Source organism: Leptinotarsa decemlineata, unplaced genomic scaffold, assembly GCF_025532065.1.
Source record: "Leptinotarsa decemlineata unplaced genomic scaffold, Ldec_3_MD MMD2_tig00001064_RagTag_RagTag, whole genome shotgun sequence".
NCBI lineage: Eukaryota > Metazoa > Arthropoda > Insecta > Coleoptera > Chrysomelidae > Leptinotarsa > Leptinotarsa decemlineata.
The window spans coordinates 12,465,004-12,490,501 of NW_027412558.1; the positions used below are offsets into that span (position 1 = coordinate 12,465,004).

Sequence of the window (25,498 nt, forward strand, 5' to 3'; positions counted from 1 at the left end):
CCTTCTCTTCTGCATCTCACTATTTCCATTATCCGTTGCGCTCAGAAATACTCGAGGGTATAACTGTGACACCCCCGGAAACCGGAGGCACATCTGTTTTATATGGATGATCTTAAACTGTATGCCTCTGGAGGGAAGGATCTCCATCAGTCCTTGAGGGTGGTGGAAGAGTACACGCATGCTATCGGTATGAAATTCGGGATAGACAAATGTGCAATGGTCCATCTCAAAAGAGGACGATGCGGGTAATACGGAGAGGATATGCAGCTCGTAGATGGAAGCATCCTACACCATCTGGATGCCGGAGAGACGTATACTTACCTTGGGGTGGAACAACGCCTCTCACAAGAGGTAACAGCAGTGAAAAACTCTCTCCGCGGCAAGTATCAGCACAAACTTCGACAGATCTGGTCTTCGGAACTGTCGGGGAAGAACAAAATTGCTGCAACAAATATGCTTGCCGTTCCAATCTTACTCTACTCGTTTGGAAGAGTGAAGTGGACTCGGGAAGAGCTGTATCAATTCGACGTAAAGACCCGAAAAATGATGCATCTCTATAGGAGTTAGCATCCCAAATTGTCCGTTTCACTTGTTGTACTTCCCCCGACATCAGGGAGGCCGTGGACTTTTGAGTTTGGAGTATCTACATAACAGCTTGTAAAGTCGTCAGGAGTTTGGATCCCCTTCTCTGCATGGTCCGTGACCATGAGAGAGCAGGAGATGGAGAATTTCTCTTCAGGGCAGCTGCCCGAGCAACTAATGAACTCGGTATAGTTTTCGACACTGAACGAGGTGACCACAACTCTGTCACCGAGTTGAAACCCTGTTCAGCAAAAAGCTCAGATAAAAGCCACAGAGATCACCTCACTTCTGCGGAAACACAAGGATAAGCCAATGCATGGGGTCTTCTTCAATAACATTGGAGACCTTGGCTCATCAAAGCCCCTGACTTTCGCTTTCAACAGGTAGAGTGGGCTGAAGTCGAAAACGGAGGGGTTCGTCATGGCTTGCCGGGATAGTGTATTCAATATCTTAGTCTAAAGCCCTTTATCGGGCGACTCCCTTAATAGTTTTATGTCGTTTAATGGTCAACATAACCGTATGGTCACGTCAACGTCAAAACCCTCCCAAACTATATCCATGCCGTTTGACGTGTCGCGGGCTACGTTACCATATAGTTACGTTGTTTTTGTGGAGGGAAAAGAGCCGGTTGGTTTTCGCGCCAATCGAAATGTGTGTTTTTACGAGGTGATGCCTGTTGGTAGCGCTGCAGCGTTACAGGTTATGTGTGACATTCGTATAAAAGTTTCAACTCCTACTGAAACCATAGTAATCTCATGTCTATAATGTCACTGCTGGTAATATGTTGTTTATTTGTTTCCGATCCAATTTACACGAATATAGAAGCAATGTTGACTTTGAAATATGCGTATCCATATGGTTACATTGCACATACTGGGAAAGTGTTTCATCTAGGTTTCGAAATATATATTCATGGAAAATCTTGGAACAATTCCCCCATGTTCATTTTATGGGAGAAAGAAATTCAAACTTTCACCTTTGCCTGATATTTCCGATGGTTCTGGAAGTTTCGATGATGAGGAAAATATGACTCTGAAGCAGATTCAAAACAAAATTAGGCAAACGGTAACTGCAACTTCAGGAACTGATAGTTCCGACGACGAGGAAAATGTAACATTGTTCCAAATTCAAACCAAAATGAAGCAAGTTATCGATCTCATTTCAGGTAACCATCATAATATAAGGAAGTGGGGAGGTGATAATCGATTTTTTTTCAGCATATAATGAATCAGATGAGGAAGGTGTATCTGGAATTGAACAAAAATTCGACAAAGAGGACGCAGAGATAAAGGAACCAACAGCAAAAAAAAAGGAAAAAGGGAGAAGAAAAAAAAGGACCAACTTTCAGCTGGACAAAGGAAGATATATGTGGAATGAACAACACATATTTCGTTCCGGATACAAATGAAGAGATACCAGCTCCAATCGAGTATTTCACCAAACTCTTCTCTATTGACATAATGAATGATATAATCGACCAGACTAACCCGTATAGTACACAACTAAGTGGTAAATCCATAGACACCAATGCCAAGGAAATAACCGATTTTTTATCCATATTATTGTTGATGGGAATAATAGATCTTCCGTCTTTCGAAAACTATTGCGCAAATCACACCCGAATTGAGCAGATAGCAAGTTCGATGTCAGCCAAACGTTTCAAGAAATTGAGACGTAATATTCACTTCAACAATATTGAAAATCTATCTGGTAAGACAACGGACAGGTATTTCAGAATCCGCCCTTTGATGGAAAAACTACAGTCTAATTTTCGAAAATTCCACAGTGAAAATCAGTATTCTGTAGACGAGACGATAGTCGCTTATAAGGGTACTCGTGCGGGAAATCTCCGTCAGTATATGTATAAATAATAAACCCCATAAATGGGGGTATACATTTTTTGTTATTGCTGGTGTAAGCGGATATATATTAGATTTCATTCCCTACCAAGGTTCGAGTACCGATGTTTTGAAGGGAACTACGAATGAAATTACTGTGAACGAGTTTGACTTGGGTGTTGGAGCTGCAACTATAATTGCTTTAGCAAAATCATTGCATGATGCAAGCAAATTGACTCTATTTTTTATAAGTATTTCGTTAGTCTGCCACTCTTCTTGTATCTCAAGGATAAAATAAAAATAAATAGCCTGGGAACACTACGAGCCATTATAAGTGTTGGTTGCCCGATAGAAACTGACAAAGTTCTACAGAAACAAGGGAGAGGATGCTATGACTACAAAACCGATAAAGACAAAGGCATTATTGTAGTGAAATGGGTTGATAACAGGGCTGTTTTATTAGGCAGTACTCTATATGGCATATAGCCCATAGACACTGTGAAGAGATACAATAAAAATACGAGGACAAAAACAGATATCAAGTGTCCAGCAATCGTCAAACAATATAATAAACATATGGGTGGTGTAGATACAGCTAATGCTCTCATGAGTCTTTATAAAACACCTCACAAAGCAAAAAGATGGTACTTCCCCAAATTTGCATATATTTTAGATGTGACGGTTGTGAACGCATGGCTTCTTTATAGAATGGATTATGCAGCTTTGAACCAAAAATATATACCTCTCAAACGGTTTAGGTTGGAGGTTGCGATGGGTTTGTCTCGTTGCAGAAAGGAAGCCAGAAGAGGTCAACCCAGCTTTGACATTGGAGTACCAATTATACATCGTCCGGTTTCTGACAGACCGGATTCTGCATCAAGGACTGATTCATATGCTCATTGGTCAACACACACAAGCAATGGAAGATGCAGGCACTGTGTAAACGGTACGAGCCGCCTGAAGTGCGAAAAATGTGATGCAAGATTATGTCCAACTGGCATGAAGAACTCTTTTAAAATATTTCATATAAAAAAATTAAATTATTATATTACGAATCTAAAGCAAATGGAACTTTAAACGTTCAAGCCAGTCTCTATATACCTACACAGTAGGTTTAATGGACTGACACCTATCAGAAAACAACTACTCCCCTGGCTAATACCACGAAGGGCGTTGGATTATATCAGACAGGCGTCAGTGCAGGAATCTTCACAGAAAATATCCTGCATATGCAATTGGCAATACAACTGAAAGAGTCGACCTTCAATTATGGAACGGGCACACTTGCAGACCGGTTTCGGGCTTATTAGCCACTCATCAGTGCAAGATAGTGACCATCATCGACCTAAAGTCAATGATATTCCACAATTGAAAATCGGAATTCTTTCAGAGTATTTCAGTTGTATTGCCAATTGCATATGCAGGATATTTTCTGTGAAGATTCCTGCACTGATGCCTGTCTGATATAATCCAACGCCCTTCTTGGTATTAGCCAGGGGAGTAGTTGTTTTCTGATAGGCGTCAGTCCATTAAACCTACTGTGTAGGTATATAGAGACTGGCTTGAACGTTTGAAGTTCCATTTGCTTTAGATTTGTTTATTGCCAGTCTTCAAGCATAGCCCATTGACTAATAAGAAAGTTTTTATTCCTTATTTAGAGGAATCGGGCAAATTACGGATGTGCAGTTGATTAGTTCCTCGTCAACTAGATGGAGTGACATTTTTGATGTTCGCTCCAACTTCGGAAGAGGAATGAAATACTCTGAAAGAATTCCGATTTTCAATTGTGGAATATCATTGACTATAGGTCGATGATGGTCACTATCTTGCACTGATGAGTGGCTAATAAGCCCGAAACCGGTCTGCAAGTGTGCCCGTTCCATAATTGAAGGTCGACTCTTTCAGTTGTATTGCCAATTGCATATGCAGGATATTTTCTGTGAAGATTCCTGCACTGACGCCTGTCTGATATAATCCAACGCCCTTCGTGGTATTAGCCAGGGGAGTAGTTGTTTTCTGATAGGCGTCAGTCCATTAAACCTACTGTGTAGGTATATAGAGACTGGCTTGAACGTTTGAAGTTCCATTTGCTTTAGATTTGTTTATTGCCAGTCTTCAAGCATAGCCCATTGACTAATAAGAAAGTTATTATATTACGTTAAAATGTGTGGCAAATAAATTCTATGAATAAGTATTTCAATCTACTGAAAATCTTAAGCTGTCATGTGCAGAAATGTATAAATAATGAATTAGATACGTATGAGGGGCAATGCCAATTTAGTGGTCATTGTAACCATATGGTTGCAACCTTCAATCGGATAACTACTATCGATATGGATATACGGACACTTTCAAGGAAGTAAGTGAGTTATTTCGAATCATTTTCTGCGATTTGAACATTTTAATAAGCTTCTCTACTGTCTTGCCCATTAAGGGATTAGAAAAATATTGTAACCATATGGTGTCAAAAACCGATAAAGGGCTAACGCGGTTACGTAATGGGTATAGAGGTTCCTGACACAAGGTGAAGGGCCTGCCGCGAGGCGCCCAAGACCCTAATGCACTTGCTATCAGCATGTCCAGCAGATGCGGTCTCGGCATATATCCATATATCGACATAACGCGGCCCTAAGAGTGCTATATTACCATCTACGGCACTCTTACGGAATTGACTAGACACCGGTGTTGCCCTACGCTCCGGGGGATATTGAATCCGTTCTGGGGAACGAGAAGTGCCGAATTTATTGGAACTATTCGTTCCCCACCCTCCGGATCATACAAGCTAATAAGCCTGATTAGTCCTTCTTGACCACCAGACCAAAACCATATTTGTCGTGGAGTTTTCAGCTCCTGGCGAGACGAGTCAGAAAAGAGGAGGAGAAACGGATAAAACATTGAGATTTTATCTTCGAATCCGCAGACTCTATCCAGATCACTTTGTCAAGATGGTTGTTCTGATTATTGGAGTCCTTGGTGGAATGATGTCCTCTCAACTCTCTAATCTTAAAATCATACCGACTTGCTGCACTAAGGCAGAAATATTAGCCGCACAGATGCAAACGGCTGTCATTCTTGGCTCACTGCTCTTGCTCAGGGCACATGATTCTCGGACCCAATGATATCTTACCCAACGGTGTGGGGGAGTGGTCATTGGTTGATAATGCTGGCGCTCCCTCCCGAATGTATCGCGGCTTCAGGGGATAGGGCCTAACCAGCGCACACTACGGTGGAAAAAAAATAATAACTTGATTCACAACGTATACAGATTAGAGTACAATTGAAACAAATTATATGTGAACAAAGTGGTTTGGCGATAAGAGCATAGCTCTTGTTTCGCAAGAAGTTATGAAGAATATGTAAGTATATAAATATTTGTATAAAAGTAAGTATGACATTCAAGGAGTAGAAACTACAAACTATTTTATTAAATTTTGTGAATTTGGTGTTATAGTTGAACAAATTATATTTCGACTCAAGGTAAAATAGGCCGATTAAATAGATACTAGACAAACAAAAAATAAGAAAAATAGATGAAACCTTGGACGAATATTATACGTTCTATGAGAATAAAATATTAATGTACAGATAGATAAAATTCCAAGCAATATGGATAAGATTATGCTACTTACAATACAGTATGACACAACTTCGGGATAAATTTGATTAAGACTAACTCATTTTACCCTATCAGATTTTTTTTAAATTGTATATTTTTTTCGGGAATGTGTTTTCTCATTCGTTTTTTGAGTATTGGTTTGGAATGAGGAATATTTTTTTTCATTTTATATAGAATCTCAATGACTTGAGCCAGCTTTTTTCGAATGATATCGATCTGGATATTCCACGAAAGAGTTTCATCTATATGTAAACTTAACAACTGACCTCTAGTGGACCTTTCAATTTTGTTGTGTCCTAAAAATAATTTTGATGTTGTTTCTTCATAGGGCTTTTTATCATAAAAAATAAATGATGATTTTTCAAAATCCAAAGTTAATTTGTGTATTTTGAGCCGAATATCTATTTGTTTTGAATCGATTTCCCTTTGTTGGTGTATCAATTGCGAATCTTCATTGCGATAGATCAAATGAAAAAATGATAAACTGCCAAACCTCAATAGATTGTTCAACAAAAATTTTTCAATGTTTGAAATCCATGCTGTCAAGTCAAAATCAAACCAAGATCTAAACATTCCCTACCGTGGTGAGCCCCTCTCCCAAATCACTTATATTTCCATGACAAATACACTGAAAGGGGATGTACACCTGTTCTCGTCTCTGAAAATCCGGAAGTTTTTCGCATCGCAGCAGTGTAAAAAGCATTCACACAGGTAAAAAGGAACGGGGACAACGGGAAAGTTGAAAACAAACGCATAATCCTCTTTACGATTCAGTCCATTGCGATACACAAAAAGCTGGACAGGATAATATCAACAATGGTTTAAAGAGTTGCAAAATAATGGAATTTTAACAAAGCTTCGTACTTTTTTTCTAGTTCCCTGATGTTACAGGATCAATATGTGTGTTAGTAGGTATTCACCGTTCCCAACTGTTTTGGGAATAAAATTTCAAAATTTTTTAAATCATTGGACTTATAGAAATATAATAAGATAATAAATGACATTGAAACATAAGAATGATGATGATTATACTTTTCTCTTCAAAAAATATGATGGATATTCAGTTTTCTCAAAAAATATTTATTTATTCATCAATTTCTATTTTGTAACCTCCAAAGTACCCCCCACTTGTGCCCCCCCACTAAACGCCGTCTTTTCATTAGTCTTTTCAATTTTGGAAACAGGATAAAATCGCAGGGGGCCAAGACTCGATTTCTCACCTATTCTTTGGATAAATATTATCTGTCGGGATGTTTTGGCTACGAAGCATCTTTCATAAATTATAAAGACTGAACTTCGAAGTAGTATTGAGCTAGTGATTTGATTGTATATAAATATGGTGCTCCACTCAAATCAACGGATTTCAATCATTAATCATCCGGTTTTCAGCAAGAACAAAATTGAAGCACTAGGTTACGTGGGTCTTCGTCTAAAACGAACCACTTTTCTAATTTTCTTCCAATGACCAATATTACATGACGTTATTAGATATATAGTTATTGGGACGCTAGTCAAATGAACTGACAAATTATGCTTTATTACACAAACTCTAAAATCAATATCAGCTGGTTCTTCTTAAATGCTGCATTTCATTCTTGGCGACAGCAAATGTATATTAGCGAAAGCAATTTGATTTTATATCAGTTATTTTATTGTTTTGGAATTGTAGTGAACGTACCATACTATAAAATAGTTGGGAAATTATCATTGAAGTGACAGTATGGTAATGAAAACCAAATTGTGTTTGAAAGCATTCTAATAAAATAATTTCATCAAAGCTACAGGAAGTAGTTATGAAATAATCTTGAAATAGTTTCATAAAGATCATACAAACCTCACAGAAAAGTGCTGTAACACTTCTACAAAACAATTCACTATTATATTTGTTTCATAAGTTAATTGAAAAAACGTTTCTTTGATAATTTCGTGACTATTTGATAACTTGTTTATGATTTTATTCTATGACACATTCATAAAACAATTTTATTGCCTACATTTGTATTATATTCACGGCTCGTCTAATATAATCAATTAGCATTTTGGAAGTAATTATAAAATACCAACATAATAAAACTGTTGCAGGACCATGAAATTATAAAACAATTTAGTGGTTCGGAATTTTCCAAAGAAAGGATGCAATCAATTTCAGAAATCAACTCAATACATAGATGTGTATATCATGCAAAGAAGTACCTTCCAGACACAAACTGAAAGAAAAAGCTCTTTCGAAAGAGCTATTCTCATATAAACATTGAATTATACGAAAACAAAATCAATACTTTCGAAACAAATACTTCTATATCAACGCTGAAATTCCACTTATATGGAACACTGTCATCCTCACTGCTAGACTAGATGTTTCGCCGTAAGACATTTGCCTTATCAGTTCTTCAGTAACAAACACGGATAACATTATAAGTAAAACCACTCAATTCGTTCATAATAACAACTTTTTGTCACGGAATGGGTTTCAGGGATAGAGGAAATATTTTTTTATAGAGTTGTACAGAATGTCTATTTTAAAAGGTCACGCTTCACAGCGTCGGTGGTAGAACAACAACATATTTTACAAATGTCTACGTGTAGAAAAGACTATCTTCCTCGCTGATAAATTGCATGCATGTTTCGCCAAAATTGAATCGAAACCCCCTTATTCTGAAAATACCCGTATGAAGCAGAATAAAGCTCATGTAAACATATCATTTACATCGATTTTCAATCACCTGCTTCTTTGAAATTACCCATACAATCCCTAGATTGCTATTTAATAGGGCATACATAAAGAATAGGACCAAACCATTTTCCTAATGACTTTAAGATCATGCATTAATGGTTTGAAGAAAAAAATTTCCGATTTAATAGTCTTATAATAATGTGTATCTTTATCGGAAAGGGTATTAAAGAGAATGATCGTTAAAACAATCGTGGATGTTGATGAGTCAATTGAAATTTAACGTGGGATTTGAATGGTGGCGTCTTTAACTTTACTGTAAAAGAATAAATTGACAGATGCAGTTTTGAAATGTTAATGACGGAAAATATGTCAGTGATAGTGAAATGGTTGAATATTTTTGAATAATTAATAGTAATTTTTTCATCAATATTCGTACACATTGGGTTAAAGTTTTAAAATGTTCATAAGTATCATTTGAGTTCATTCATCAAAATCAGATGAGGTTTTGAGACGAATTTCTTCATGATTGTTTTGTGAAATTTTGGTGTCTCAACAAAATCATTAATGAATTTTTATCTGAATAGATCAACGCTCTGAATGGAAATTTTCAAAAAATATATTGTAAACAATCAGGAATGAAAACAAATCCTTGCCTATTCGAGGTATTTGAGTTTTTCGAAAACGCAAGGCCAACACCGTATTCAATTACATCACAAATTAATTTTGTAGTTAACTACCCCAAAAATTTAGAGAACTTCAAAAAAATCAAAAGAAAGAATGAATGAAAATAACTACAATAAAATACGGACCTGTAACTTGTTACATAAGTTTCAGTAGCCACATTCATAACAAATTCAGCCATCTTTCTCAAAAATTATTTCTCCTAAAAATATAAGTACCCTTTTAATATTAACAATATCCAGCCGTATGTCTCATGTATATATCGACGTTTCTATTAGAAAAAACATCGTCAGAGTGACGCAAATTCCCATGTCTCAGAAAAGTAAAGATCATGCTAGGTAGATTTGCAGCACCATGCATTTCTTGAGTTTTTGTTATTGATAACAAATACTATTTGAATATTGATTTTTATTATTGTTCTTTTTCGTCAAATGACGATATTGGATTTCTAGTCATTGTACATAATTACAATGGAAAAAAATATCACCTGATTTTTTCATCATCATCTCTGTTAGAGCAATAGAAAATTTGGATTCTCTTTGAAAGACAATTTTCAGTGATAGAAACGTCAAGAAATACATTTTTCTTCATGCATGACTGAATTTTCAGTGGCAATTAGTTTCCCTAAAAACTTTTATCATATATTCAAGTTACACTAGTATGAACACGCCTGCGAGGAAGCTATTGTAAAGAGAAACACGTATTGCGGTTTTGAAAACTGTTGTAACCTTCAATAAATATTTCAGGATGAAGTGTTGTTACCTTAATATATTATGGATTGTCATTAAGTATCGTCCAATTTCTCCACATGACTTGTATCACATCAAAAAACCAAAAAAGAGGCATGAATATTCATATCTACCTTCAAATCTAAAAGAGATGTTTGGAAATGAGGTATGTCTCCGAATCCCTTCCAAAGGGAATATTGATACCTACTTTATTGAGATATATCTGACGAGGAGTGGTCTGAAGAGTGACGAAGTCACAATCTGAAAAACGTTTCCATTTTCCCCCAAAATAGGCAAGATTCATTCAAAGATTATCACTCAACCATTGTATGTAGGATGTTCATTAGCATTAAAAATTATATCATACCTGTTGAAAGCACATCACTCAATTCAAGAGGGAAAAAAATGATAAAAAGTGGTTCACGATTCGAATTCAAAATAATTCGTGGCAGAGAAAGGTTTAGGCTTTCTGTTTGTTCATCTTCATACATATTTTGAAATTACCTACTTTCTTTTTTTCTCTGGCAGATTTCCATATTTTTTGTGTAAAGATGGAAGAGTTGAAAGCCAAAACCTCTCTTTTCCACGAATACAAGAGATAATAAGACAAGTTTCTCATTCCAAAACATAGGATATCGGTCATTGAGAAAGACAGTGCTCCATGTAAGTGAAACTTTACCTCTTTCATATACTGTATTGTGTAATAATCCTACGAATGATATCTGATTCAATTCCACAAGGAATGTTTGGAGTACAAACTGAATAAGAAAAAGTAATTTTTCTTTCGTGTAACTCAATGTTTTAATGAAAGTAGTTGAGTCTGTAGTTTTTGTCTGAAAGTCATTTCTTTGCGTCATCTGCACATCTTTGAAAATAGTTTTTTTTGATGATAGTTTATTTTGAAACTATTTGATGGAATCTGCTGCTACTTGATCAATATCCATAATGTATTCAAAAAACATCTTATTGTGAAATAATTTTAATATTAATAATAATGATAATAGATGAATTAATTGACAGTAGAAATAACATGATACAATATGAAGAAAAAAATACAAATTTATCAATAGGATACAATATTGAACAGAGTTAATTCTTTCACCTTGCAAAAAAGAAGATGGAAGGGATAAAAAACAAGATAAACAAAGGGCATGAATTGTAATTGTGATAGCGTGTACAACATTTTATTCGAATAAAGAGCTGCAAGAGCCAATCAGTCGTAGAAGATATTCAGATATGATTGCTTTTTCAGAAGGTATTCTTTCAGGCAGTACCTGTAACTGGAAACATATTTCGACCGGAAGGAAGGTGGTAGGTTGTTATAGAATTCAGCTATTGTATATGTAAATGATCTTTTGAATAGTTCAATGGAGTGTCTAACAACATGGATCATTTTGCGCCTGATGTTAACATTATGAACATCAGGCGCATCAGTTTGATAAGTAATTTTGTTATAGAGGTAGAGAGGTGTTCTATTGATAATAACTTAATGAAATGATGTCGAAGAATGTTGGGATTATTCCTTCAGTAATAGCCATTTTATAAGAAATAGATAGGTCGATATAACCCTCAGCTAATGTTGTAGACTTCCATTCTCCATGATTCTCAACATCTTTTATATTTGGTCCTGATTCCGCTAGCAAAGTAGCAGAAGACCTTCTGAAACAGTGACCTGTATATTCCTTTGGTTCCGGGAGATTCAGAAACTTAACAATGGTAGAAGGCATTTTCCCAAACGTGTTTATACCAACTGAGTTGGCACTGTATTTATAATTTCAGAATTTCAAAAAAAAACGTTTATGATTGACAACAGAAAGGCGTAATACAACGTATTTATTAAAATAGTCAATGTTTTTCCAGCAATGCAAAAAGAACGACCTATTTTCGGTTTTGTATTTGGAATTTGAACAATCAATAATTTATCCATTAATTAAATGTCTTCTATTGATCGGTCGGTAGCCAGGCGGTTCGACGTGGGTGCTTTGTTCACTCACTCGAATTGACTGCCGTGTTGGTCGGTTGTTCAAGCCCTAGTCTGAACGATCGATTTTCACTTGCTATCGTCCAACCCGTGTTAGGAATCGCACGTTAAAAGGTAAGACCTCGTTAACCCTTAGCTCGCACAAGTTTCGACTTATGAGGGTTGTCTTTCGTAGGTGTGCGACAGCTGATTGACGGAAAAACAGATTTTAAACAGATTTAAACAGTTTTTATTAAACAGATAAATGGCACAGCTCTTCACGCCGGCAGGCTCAATACATTCCGAAAATAGTAGCAACTTTTATCATCAAATATTTTTCATCTGGCAACTCATTTATAAACCTCAGGACTTATTCAAACGTAAGATGTTTTGATTTTTTGTCCCTATAACTCTCATTTTTCCGCTTTAAGAATGCTATTGAAATATTTGCTTGCATTAACACCATTTTTAACGATCGCACTCGACTTTATCATAGATAACTTGTTCCACAAAGTTCACGAGTTCCATATTTTTGATTTCTCTTCTAGATGAGCTAATAAGACGATTTCCTCTGGCATTTCCTTCAACGTTTTTAAGTCTACAGCAGCTAAGAAAATGAGAATATACGATGACGTACTGCTGAGCCTATATTTTTGGTAACATTTCAATTGAAACTCTTTTTGTAGCCTCTTCAATATCGTCAGGAACATACAATGCCTTACTATTCACTATCTTCATTATGCAAGGCATTAAACACTAGCAAGAACTTAAAAAATGTGACTTTGCATAAAACGCGTGAGCTGTAAACAATACTGTTTGTCTTAAACCAGGTGATTCGGCGTCACCTGACACGGCCACTTCACAGCAAATGCGATAACTTAAAACTAGTTAACTTACAAGAGATGTCAAAATGTATTTTTATAGAAATATCAACTTTATCTATTTTATTATGAAAACAGGACAGTTGTACAAAAAACTTAGTATGATATTTGTGTTAAAAGCAAGTTTTATTTTGTTCACAAAATAAAACCTCACTTTTAACACTCATATCATAAATATGTATATGAGCATATTAGCGTCGAAATTTATTCCACCATGTATACAAAATTTATGTCTATTGTAGGCGGTACTGTTTTTTCCAATATTTTTATGTAGCCCCCTGCTACGACCGAAACTCTCTAACTCAATAGACCGGGATACTCTTGTTGTCCTTCCAAGTTTCTAATTCGATATATCGTCCAGGTAAAAACAGTACGTGACGTTTTCTCATCGATATATTTAAAACGTTCCATGCGTGGCCCTCCAGATGAAGAATGATCGGTTCTGAAAGACCGCATTATCACCGCGATACATCTTCCTGCCTCAAAACTCAGGGGTGTAGTTGGTCACTCAGGTTTTCAAATTTCATCTAGAAATACGTTTTTGTTATTTTTTCCTTTGTAGCCTTCGGGAATACCGGAGATTGGTGGTTTTATATCAGATGTTTTGTGAATGAAACCAGTGATTTGATTCAGCATACCGGTAAAAAAATTCACAGTAATTTGTTTAAACGAAATATTGAAGTAGGTTCTTATTAATTTCGTTCAATTTTCTGATTGATTCGGACGTTACTTAACGAAGATCCATAGTAATTTCATAAACTACATATACTACATGTATTACATATATTACATGTGTAATGTATTACTTACATTAAATGTGGAACGTGTCCTAAGAAGTATATTGATCAAACTAGCAGAACATTTAAAAATTGAATCCAGGAACATCATATGAGCTATGTAAATAAAAAAATAAATTCAACATATTCAAATCATCTTTCAGAATAAAATTATTTCTTCAATGAAGAGTTCGAAATTTTACACATAGAAAATAAAGGTTTGAAACTGAATCATTTGCCAGCAACGGAAATTAATAAACTCAAAAATTCAAACATTCTAATGGATGACCAACTGGATTTGAATAGATCACCATTATTGAACTTGTTTTCTTAGAAAAACAGAGAACGAATTATTATTGATGTAGAAGTTAAGTAATATACTTCAGGTGATCATATTGAAGAGATACTTCAGGTAGAGGTTTAGGTAATTTGTTGGAGGTAGTCTCAATTATGGTTACCTGTAGTATATGTAAGAAGCAACTTGTATAATTCACATCACTTAAAGCTACTGTGTTAGTGAAACATGTGATATATTTTTCAAATCAGTGTTATTATTAGATTGAATGGTGCCTCAGCTATACTTGTTTTCTTATAATAGTCAGGTAGTTTGGCGCATGTTTGGCAATGAAGTTGATCATCACCCGTTAAAAGTTCCATTTTCAGATGATTCAACAATGAGTTTTGCACGGACTGGTGCAAGTTTCAATCGCTACTGGATGGAACAGTTAATTGTTACAAGATTTTGGTACTTTGTCCGTTTTCATTTTTCATCAGGTAATGCTGGTTCCAACAGACTTCGAACTTTCGGCTAGATGGGAAACCACAACCGTGTCAACGCAACTGAAGTCCCATACTACAAGTTTACCGTATTTCCATGGTATGAGAGACATACCATCTGGGCGTTTACCATCATCTCAACGACTGGTATCTGAGGGTTCCAGAATTGCGGTAACATCCGCTGACACTATAGTTCATTTCGATATTTCGTTCACCTGGTGATGTCGAGATGTACATCCTGTACTTATCCTGCAACTCAAACCATGCGTATCTTTCTCATCAACTACACTACCACAAACACAAGTATGAGGTACACAAATAGATAAACTCATCGTACTGCTATTCTGAAAGATTCATCGTCTAATAGTGTTCCAAGAGATGCAATAGGTACAGCATTCAAACAAGCACCCAATCCCTTGATCACTGCTGCTGATCAAAAGTATGTAGGTATTCATTTTGTTTGTAACGTTCACGGTTGGTTCGTTCTACTCATTCGAACAATCGTTCCTTCGATCCCAACTGTGGGAAGATTGATGGTCACTGCAAATCATTTGTTGATCAGTGCTAGGAATTACAACTCAGAAGGGAAGACTGTTGATCATTAAGAGTTTTTCTTCATACGGGGCAATAATTGGTTAGCAGAAAACACATAGACCACACTGCTGAAATGTATAGGATCGGCACATTGAAAGGTGAAACCTTATTAATTCTCAGATCGCTAGGTTGGAATACAAATTTCATCAGATTTTTCCACAGATTATTTTCCACGATTCAAACGAAAAAGCAATTCAATGCTAGGCAGCATTTACAGTTTTACAGCTATTGAATTACTTAGATCTATTCAATCGACTGGAATGAACGTGAATCCTGAAGATACCTCAATTTTTTATATTGAATGATGGATGAAAAAATGAATTTCCATATTTAGGCTCTTTCAGGAAGACAATCCTATTCTATTTTCAAAACTCAATAACCCCACATCTTCAATTGCGAACAGCTATAGTTCCTTCGATACACGTAAAAAAAATGAAGTGTCCAGATATAATAGTTGATATGAATATCTGTCTACTCTCAATATACCCACTCATTTTCCTTGACTTATATAGATAAAACCAGTAAGACCTCCGGATGAAAAATGAACATGGATAATATGTGAAGAGAAGACAGATAACATCAGAATCAACTGGCGATCACGCAATTGAATGAAGTGTGAAATAAAGACTCACACTAAGAAATCTCAGGGAAAATTGAGAAAACTAAAAAATGCGAAAAATGGAAGAGGAATAACTTACTTGGTCTATATATATATAGTAATTCAACACTCATATTCACCGTAGAGGATCTATCTAGTATTTAGTCACTGTGTTTAGGCATATGGGAGTTGATAAGAGGATGAAGGGTGTTTATTGAACATTTAGCATTCCTTAGACTATTCTGATGATATTTTGTCCTCTGATGATTTCTGACAGGGCGCTTCGTTTCGAAGATAAGGGATGAAAAATAATTTCGACAACAATTTTACTATTTTAAAAATTATTAACTTAGCCAAAATAAAAATGGAGCGTACTACACTGGACCTACCAAGTAATGACGTACATTTTCTGTGTTCAATATTCAAAGTCTTGTTAGTGAAGTCCTCTATCATGAATAGCTACACTTACACAGAGATGGCTGACATGCACTTCATTTATGGAGTTGCTGGTGGCAATTCATTGGAAGCTAGGCAGTTGTACAGTGAACGATTTCCTAATCGTAATGTGCCTATTAGAAAAACCTTCCAAAGTATACATCAACGACTTCGTGAAACAGGAGCATTGAAGCGAAATGGAGGACCAGGAAGGCCAATGACAGTAAGAATGGTGGAAGTGGAAGAGAATGTGCTGGCCATGATAGAAGAAGATCCAGGTACCTCTACTCGGAAAATTGCAAATACTTCGAATGTAAGTAACAGGACTATTTGGAACATTCTTCGAAACTATTTGTTGTACCCATACCACATACAACGAGTTGAGGCACTTCTTCCTACAGATTTTCTTCCACATATTGCACTGTCAATCGCCTTTGCGCACATTGTTTAAAATACCTCAACTACTGACGCTTATTCTTTTTACCGATGAAGCCAGTTTCTCAAGAAATACCATAAGGAATTTCCACAATAATCATGTTTGGGCTGAAAATAATCCACATGAGATGCTTGAAGATCGCTTTCAACATCAGTTCTCGTTAAACTTTTGGGTGGGAATTGTAGGTGACTTTCTAATTGGACCGGTATTTCTGCCAGGAAGACAAACGCTACCTCAGTTTCTGGAGGATGTACCATTGGTTACAAGAAATGCAATGCGGATTATGCACGATCTTGGCTCGAAAGTTTTCAACAGTAACATACTGAGATCGCTGGATTGGTCGAGGTGGACCTCACTTATAGCCTACTTGGTCACCGGACTTCAACCCTCTGGAATGTTTTCTATGGCGCCACCTTAAGTCATTATTTTTTGTGAGTTGAGTATCATCGCGCCTTGAAGAAGAATTCAATTAAATTCGAAACGTTTTTCAGATATAATTTGATCCTGTTACCCAACAAACCGTTCTGAATAAATTCACTAACTAGTTTTTCAAAAACGCAACACGTGTTTCGTTATACAGTAGCTTCTCCAGGCGTGTCTATACTAACTCATGCAACACGTGTTGCGTTTTTGTAAAACTTTTTAGTGAAAATCTCACAACAAAGTGTTCTTGGATATATTCAGAACGGTTTGTTGGGTAACAGGATCGAATTATGCCTAAGAAACGTTTCGAATTCAATTAAATTCTTCTTCAGGGCGCGGAAAAGAGTTCTCTGTTGTTGAAACACTTCCGGTCTTGAATATTTTATCAAATAAAAATTCAAAAAATCCATCTATTTCCATTTCCCGAACAAGTGAACCATATTTCATCTAGTACTGTGTTATTTGTAGGGCCTGAATATATAAGTTGTTGATGAAAATGTTTTTTATAGGAATGTAGGCTTTCACGTTTTTTTTTTAATTTCCGTTTGTATGCATTTACATGTCTGTGAACATTCAAGCGTATGGGAACATTCCATTTAGTGAAAGCACTTTCTCCCAACGTTGTACAAAAAAAACCCACGTGATTGACAGCCCACAACTGGCTCTGGTGTATTGAAATTGGCTGTAGGATCGAAAAGGGCGACCTTATATTTCATTTTTAGAGGTTGGCATTAAACCGACTCTCATTTGCGGCCGGATTGATTTGTACCCGACTCCGGCAAATATTGAAATATGCACCCCTTGTTTATTATTTTGATTGACACGTTTGGAAAACCTAATTTAGATCTTAAAAGTGACACCCGGTTTATAAGACGGATTACAACATTGGAAATTCCGGCGAAGCCCGCTTTCTTTTTCCGTTATGAGGACGGTTGGCATTTTAATTTGATTTATTGGAGTAAGTCGGATCGGGTAATGAGGTAGATTTTATTTTGAGAAGGATGCTCGAATATGAATGGATGTTTCAAAAATTATATGAAAAATTTGCAAAGTGATTGGTTCTGGTGTCTATGATATCTTGGCGTAACCATAGATAGATATTTGTCTTTCCATGAACATGTGACAAACATTTTCAAAGTTTCATTCTTCAAACTCAAATCGCTATCATTCATCAGAAGAAATGAAACTCAGGTTAGTTGAAACTCTTATTTACCCCCATATCGAGTATTGTTGTTCGGTGTATTACAATTTTTTGCCGCAATATAACAAGCAGAAGTTACAACGTATACAAAATGCTTGCATGCGATTCGTATGCTGTATAGCATATGGTGAACATGTCACACCATTTTTGTTAAAAATAAAGGAGATCAATGTGATGTACAGAGTCCAATATTTGATGTATTTTTTTTTTGTTTAACTTGCTTCAAACTGAAACACCTAGTTATTTATATAGTTTATTAAGCAGCCATACATAATATGGTCAATTTGAGAATTAACTCATTCAACATACCGTACAACGCACCGTACTTCCAAATTTCAAGGATGTTTTTCTTATATAGTTCCTACATATCTGAATGAAATTTTACCCCTTCCAATATATAATTCATCAATTCGAAAAAGAAATAAAATCCCAGATGCTTACTGCTCAGTGCTAATTTTAAATCAATGTTAAGAATATTAAGAGTTATTAGCAATTATATAATCTATGATTTTTTTTCTCTTTTCTATCATTGTTATGATAGTAAATAAGTATTTTCATAATTATTTTCTCACACTCACTGTATAATTTTTAGGAGGGGTGGAAGATAGCCTTCAGCTAACCCTTTTCCTTTCATGTATAAATTTATTTTTATGTATAATAAACGATATTATTATTGATATACAGGGCGTTTCTGTACATGGGGATCTCGTAAACGATAAGAGAAACATACCGAAACATCCCAAAATATAAAATTGAATCCAATTTCTCAGTATGAAGTGAACGTCTACGATCCAAAAACTACAACAAAAAATACGGGTTCAAAGATGAGGGTGGCCCAAGTTAGATGACACCCTGTATGAAAGATTCATGGATATATTCTGAGAGCCCACATTAAGTGACAATAGCAAAATGTGGACGGATTTTCAATATGTCTGCGAATAAAGAAGATATAGGCAAAAAAATAATTTGGAATTTTTTGGTTTTTTCTCCAGAATCAAAAGAGCTATATTTGATTCCTTAACACATTGAATAGGTCTCTAAAATACACAACTTTACCACAATTTAACCGACACTCTATCTCTTATCGTTTACGAGATCCCCATGTACAGAAACGAATTTGAATAGCCCCGTAGAATCGAATAGCAAATTGAAATTCAAAATAATGCTGTATCTAAGTATTTTTTTTTCAATTTAAAATGTCTCCATTAAGAATCATATGGAAATAATGTAATTTTTGTTGATTTATGACTTTTTTACATGAGTATAATGATGATCTATCACATCAGATACTTCTAACTGCATGGGCATGAAAAAAAGTGAAGAAGAGAAACTACAGAAATGTATGTTGTGGAAACAGCCAACTCTCTATCAGAAATGAATTATATCTAAGAAAGCTACATCACAAGTTGTAGAAAGATTGAAACTCTTGGCTTAATTGAAAAAAAAATAAAGAATTGTCACATTCAAAATAGGATAGTTAGATATGACTGAAAAAAAACTGTGAATATTTGAAGTGAGCAGTTTATTTTCAGTTTTGAACTAGCTTTTCTTTCCAAAATACGTATAAATAGTCTTTGACCAAAATCACCTTGTATACATACAAGAAAAAACTGAAGAAACTCAAGCCTGATACTTCAAAACTTTCCTAAGACATCCTGAATAATTTATATGACAAACCAATTCACAATTCGTGATACAATTGATTCATATTTTCATAGAATTATTCATTTCCAGGTGGACGATAGACGACCGGGAATCAAAAAACAGGAAAACAGGTTAGTAAAGTTGATTACAATTATAGATGAACGATCGACGCAACACAAGACAGCGGTCTTTCGACCTGCCAGGTCTCATCAGTGGTGGTACGTTCAACCTCCGAACTACCTACAAGCCTAAAAGTAGAGACGCTGACATCTACCCCTACGAAGACGGCATCTATGAGTTCGGCAGGAGACACAATCCTCGAATATCAAAGATAAATGAGGCTGCAAAAGGCGGTAAGTTGCAAAACCAAGCTTCAACATCGACCGCCGAACGAGATTTGTCATTCAGTGCAGCTTTCCACTTTCTTGCAGTTTGGCAGTCGATATCGAACCTTGGCTCTGCAACTGACCGCCTTTTGGAGCCTTTTTTATCTTTGATATTCGAGAATTGAGTATTTCATTAGCAGTTTGAGATGAAGGCGTGAATTCATTAAAACATGTGTCGTATGAATGTTTTAAATAACAGTGCATTCGCCTTTCTTGAAACTCTTCAATAGGGGACCCAGTAGGAGTATGGTGTATCAAAGTCAGATTTCTCAATAAAACAGTACACATTGCTTCACATATTTGGATTCTGTCAGAAAAATACTTTTTGAAAATATAACATAATGGGTATATTCCATGCGGTTTAAAAATTCTTCTAAAAATAAGTCAAAAAATTATTTTATTCATCTGTCCCCATTTTGAATGATAACACATTTGAAACCATAGATTCACATGACTACATACCTAACGGTTTTTATGAGTTACACCATAAAAACAGACAAAACAAGTTTTGAACACAATTTATATTCGACTCACGATTAGTTAATAGTTATATTTTAATCCAAAACCGACAATTGTGAATGAGAATTGTCAAGTTACTCAATAGGACGATAATAAGACTTGTGTGCCAAATTGAAAATACGAAAAATGTATATACTGCAGGTTCTTTTTTTTTGCTTGCAAACTTCTATACAAAATGTTCTGAGCTTCTACAAAAAAGGTTGGGCCTTAGGTATGATAAGTGGGACGATTTTGGCAAGGAAAATCAATCAATTAGGAAAGAAGTAGGCGAAGTCGAGGCGGTACAAAATTAAGAGTGGCAGGCGAAGCCAAGCACCTGGCTGGACCTGCACCTTTCATAGATTATAAATGGGCATTTGGAAAAACCCACTACTTGTTCGGAAAACGCATTAGCAGGGTAGAACCAGACCATGAAAAAGATTGAAATTTTACTATAATAAAAATGTTCACTTTGTGGTTTGACAATTTTAGGATTATATGAATCTGCTTTTTTAATCTGTCTGGACAATTGTATTATTTCATTGAAGTGACAACCAATATGCAGGCCCTCAAGCCGTAGAATTTCCAACCTAAATTCCATTGAAAGCTCATAAAATCTAGAGACGCAACAATTTCATCATCGACTGAGTTATTCTTCTCAGGATATTTCGATTGTTTTTCTATTGTTGCAAAGTTATTTGACTGAAAGATCCAATGTTTGAAAACACTATTTTTTTCAAGGAAATTTTGTTTCATGGATTCCAAATTTGTTGACTAAATACACTTTTTTGTAGATTATTTTTCCATGAGTATTTTTAACGACTGATTGATTTTTTGGTGTCCAATAACAGTCTTCACGTTATCAAAATTGAGTCTCCTGAAAGAACTGTCATTCTAAAAATCTTTTTTTTGGATTGATCACCTGAAAAAAATATCAATTTGTTTTCAAATCATTTCAGTTAAAAATTTTGTTTATCACTGCCGGCTGGAGAAATTCAATGTTGAAAGTAATTTTTGTAAATATTTTCGAATCGCTAGGTATTTACCTATACATATTTTTGAAAAGGGATTTTCGAAGATGAATCACATATTGTATGGAAAGTGTTTCCCTTGAAAAAATCAAGAAAATAGTATTTTCGTGTTTCGATTCACCCAGTATAAAAAAGGTTCAAATAATATCTTCTTAATGGAAAGCAGACTCTTCAAATGGGTTTTCACGAAATATAAGATCAACTTTTTGCGTAATTTTTGGAATTTCTGAACCACTCAGTTCATATCCATATTAATGAAAAAAACTCAAAAGTTACAGTGTAGAATGAAAATTTTTTCGAAACAGTCCAATGCATTTATATCAGAAACTTTTATACTAGATATTTCCTATAATTCCACTCCTTTATTCTACTTCTAATGGGAACTAGATATGATACACACTATATCTGGATGTTTTTTTTTCAGGGATCATCTACAAAATTTTCTTTTAGGTGAAAAAATCCGGAATGATATTCATAGTTTCATCCTATTATTTCCTACTCTTCACAAATTGAGATTATTTTTCTGAAATGCATTTTTGTTAGTTTATCATTTCAATAATGTTAAAGAAAATGTGTATCCTCTAAATGATTGAAAATCAGTATTTCCAAAATCTCTATCGATTGAAAAATTATTAAATATCTAAAAAAAGGTATCCAGTAATGTACAAGGTGATTCTCAATACTGAACGTTGAAAACATTTGCGTAACCAAAATATTTCAATTTGAAAAGTGCTCTGCATAATACCACCTTCCTGTGCATTTCCATCATCAAACCCATACATCTAATACATATCTGCAAACTCGAAATTCGTATGAAGGACAATGTTTCTTCAAAAATATTGATAACTTCAGTATCTTGAATATAGGGTCTTCCAACAATGACTTCCGAACTTTGACAATTGATAACGGCCAACTTGTTGAAGCTTCATCTTTCAAATTAGTTGTTATTCATTCAGTCACTGTTTAGTGTAGATTTTGGGCTGAAGGCGTCATATATTTCTTCAAGAACGACGTTGACCAGTAGGTCTGGACACCAACGACATGTGCTTTCAACAGGACTACATCGGATATTCTGCACGAACGATTTGACGGCATGGCCATTTCACGTGGAGGTGATGTGAACTGGCCACCGAAATTGTGCGATTTGACCCCGCTAGACTTTATCTTGTATGGTTTTCTCAAATCGCCACAAACCACAGCGATCCTGCCAACAGTCAAATTCAGTCTGATTTATGTGCGTCTTGCAAAATTAGACGTTTCGGATGCGACTCACCCAGAGAAGTCGTGGCGGACATCTGAACGATGTTATACCCCACATATAATTGCATCAATAGATTTTTCAACCGAATAAAAAATTTCTATTATTTCTCACATCCACTTTGTTTCATTCAAATTTAAAGATAGGAAGCGCTCAATAAAATACCCTTTATAGAATAGAGTAGAGTACTTTATTTGATCATTTTACATAAAGTTGTACATTTATGGCAAGTCACAAATACAGAAATCCTTGATCAGAGATAAAATTCATCTACTATGAAATATAAGTAAAGAATATAAGTATAAGTAAAATCATAAATATAAAATATTTTAAATATGTCGCTAAAATTGAAATGTAGGTATGTTGATTTAATGAGGCCTTTCGTAAGTTAAAGATCCCGCCTTTTCAATACATTCCTCTATATTATAGAAACATTGTTGGAGGAGAAAGCTTATGATGATAAATTAAAATTTAGTGAGGTTGAATGACCTTAGAGATGGAGTTGAATAAAGATGATTATAAAGATTTAAGTTCATTTCTTTGACTGATAGTCAGATTATGTCTAGGCAGGTTCAATAAACTTGCGGACCTCGTTTCATATGCATGATTTTCACCATGTCTATCAAATTTGTTAACATTTTCATGGATCTTCAGTAACACTTTATAGACATACAGTGTTGGAAGTGGCATAATGCCAAGTTGAATAAAAAGAGGACGACAATGATCATTGTAACCTGCCTTAGCTAGAATTCTTATGGCCTTTTTCCGGCAACTAAACACTCTTATCGAGTCACTTGAATGACCCCAAATGAAAATAATTCCATAAGAAATAACTGGGTGAAATAATCCGTAGTAGGTTCTTTTCAGCTTCATCAAGGTGTACACATCGTTCAGTCGCCTCAAAATGAACAAAACAGTAGAAAGTTTGCTGAACATTGTTTTGATATGATCAGATCAGCTCAATCTATGATCAATTAAGAATCCTAAAAACTCAACACTTTTAGATTGGGGAATATTGCGATTGGAAGATACCATTGTATTTTGAGTTTTATCTTCATTCAAGGTAAGTTTATTAGCAGCAAACCAATTGTAAACTAATGTTTTGCTATCTTCCATCATTAGTTGTAAGCTAGTTAAGTCTTCACTAGAGCACATTGAAGTTGTATCATAGTGGACCTAAAACGGATCCCTGAAGAACACCATGCTTCATATCTTTGAGGTCTGATTTAACGTTGTTCATTTCAACAACAAATTGGCACCGATTTATTAAATAAGATTGGACGAGCTTGATAGCTGTGCCCCGGACACCATAGTAGCTCATTTTGTCAATCAAAATACTATGCATCACACAATCGAATGCCTCAGTCAGGTCACATAATATATAACAAGAGTGCTTTTCCTGATCAAAACCTTCAACTATGTATATGACAAGTAGACTATGAAGACAACTGTCAAAAATAGTAATGAATTGAATGGAAGCGATACTTGATGAGTATATTAAAACTTACTCATGAAATTAATTTCAATTTTCACTATAACATGTTTACAAAAACTGATACACGTGTTTCGCTATACAATAGCTTCCTCAAGCAGGATTTCCTTCACTCTTCATGTTTACAAAACAAAATTACCTACTAGATCCGTTTTCAATCTATCACAATCCTCAATCTTATTCCAATTTGCAAAAAAGAGAACTTAGTTTTTATGCAGAAATTTCTCTCTTTTAAGCGTTTTTGAAATAGGAATATTATGATGAATTTTCAGAACATACCTACGTGAGTACTCAGGAATACTTATTCAATAATTGATTCAAGAAATTTCCAGGTAAAAATAATAATTCAGTAGGGAACAAATGTACGTTTTCCTATTAAAAATATTATCATATATTTGACATCAGGTCAGTATACAGTTATCGTGTATTTCATAATTATTCACGTATCCATGTCGGATTTATCTACTGGCGTCGCGCGACACGATAATAATAATATAAAACCGAGGTAAATCTGTTGTTGTAAAACAACACGTAGGCAAATGAGTGTGTATTAGAAACAGAAACAGCGGCGGTCTCGTTACGCTTTTAGCAGTCAGGTACGGTTGTAATAACGTTCATTTATGCTATCTGCCTTTCTTGCTACGTGACATATTGCCGAGACCCCAACAAGGCAATGGTGGTGGCAGTTAGAATACCTACCCGTGAAATGGAGAACTTTAAATTCGTCTGACTATTACTGAATATAATGATCCAAAATTAAGCTTTTTATCTATTTGATGTATACGATTTTCCAAAAATTGTTTTGTAAGTGATTGTTTCCAAAAGATTCGTTTTGATAGTGATTGTGATTTCATAATGTTTACTTATAAGTACATATTCGTGGAAAAATACTCATGTGAGTGCTAAGAGTCGCACGTTGAAAGGTAACACCTCGTTAATCCAAGTTTCGACTTTTAAGGGTTGTCGGTCGTAGGAGGGCGCCACCTGGT

The 25,498-nt window shown here is 35.2% G+C and overlaps 1 protein-coding gene across 1 annotated transcript in view; it reads left to right on the plus strand.

Annotated features, from left to right (window-relative positions):
• Positions 1–25,498, plus strand: part of LOC111517914 (uncharacterized) — a 1,107,665-nt gene that overhangs the window by 990,628 nt on the left and 91,539 nt on the right. Inside the window, exon 6 of the mRNA XM_074175686.1 lies at positions 19,935–19,975. Coding sequence (XP_074031787.1) covers positions 19,935–19,975 — 41 coding nt within the window. The remainder of the gene's footprint in view (positions 1–19,934; positions 19,976–25,498) is intronic.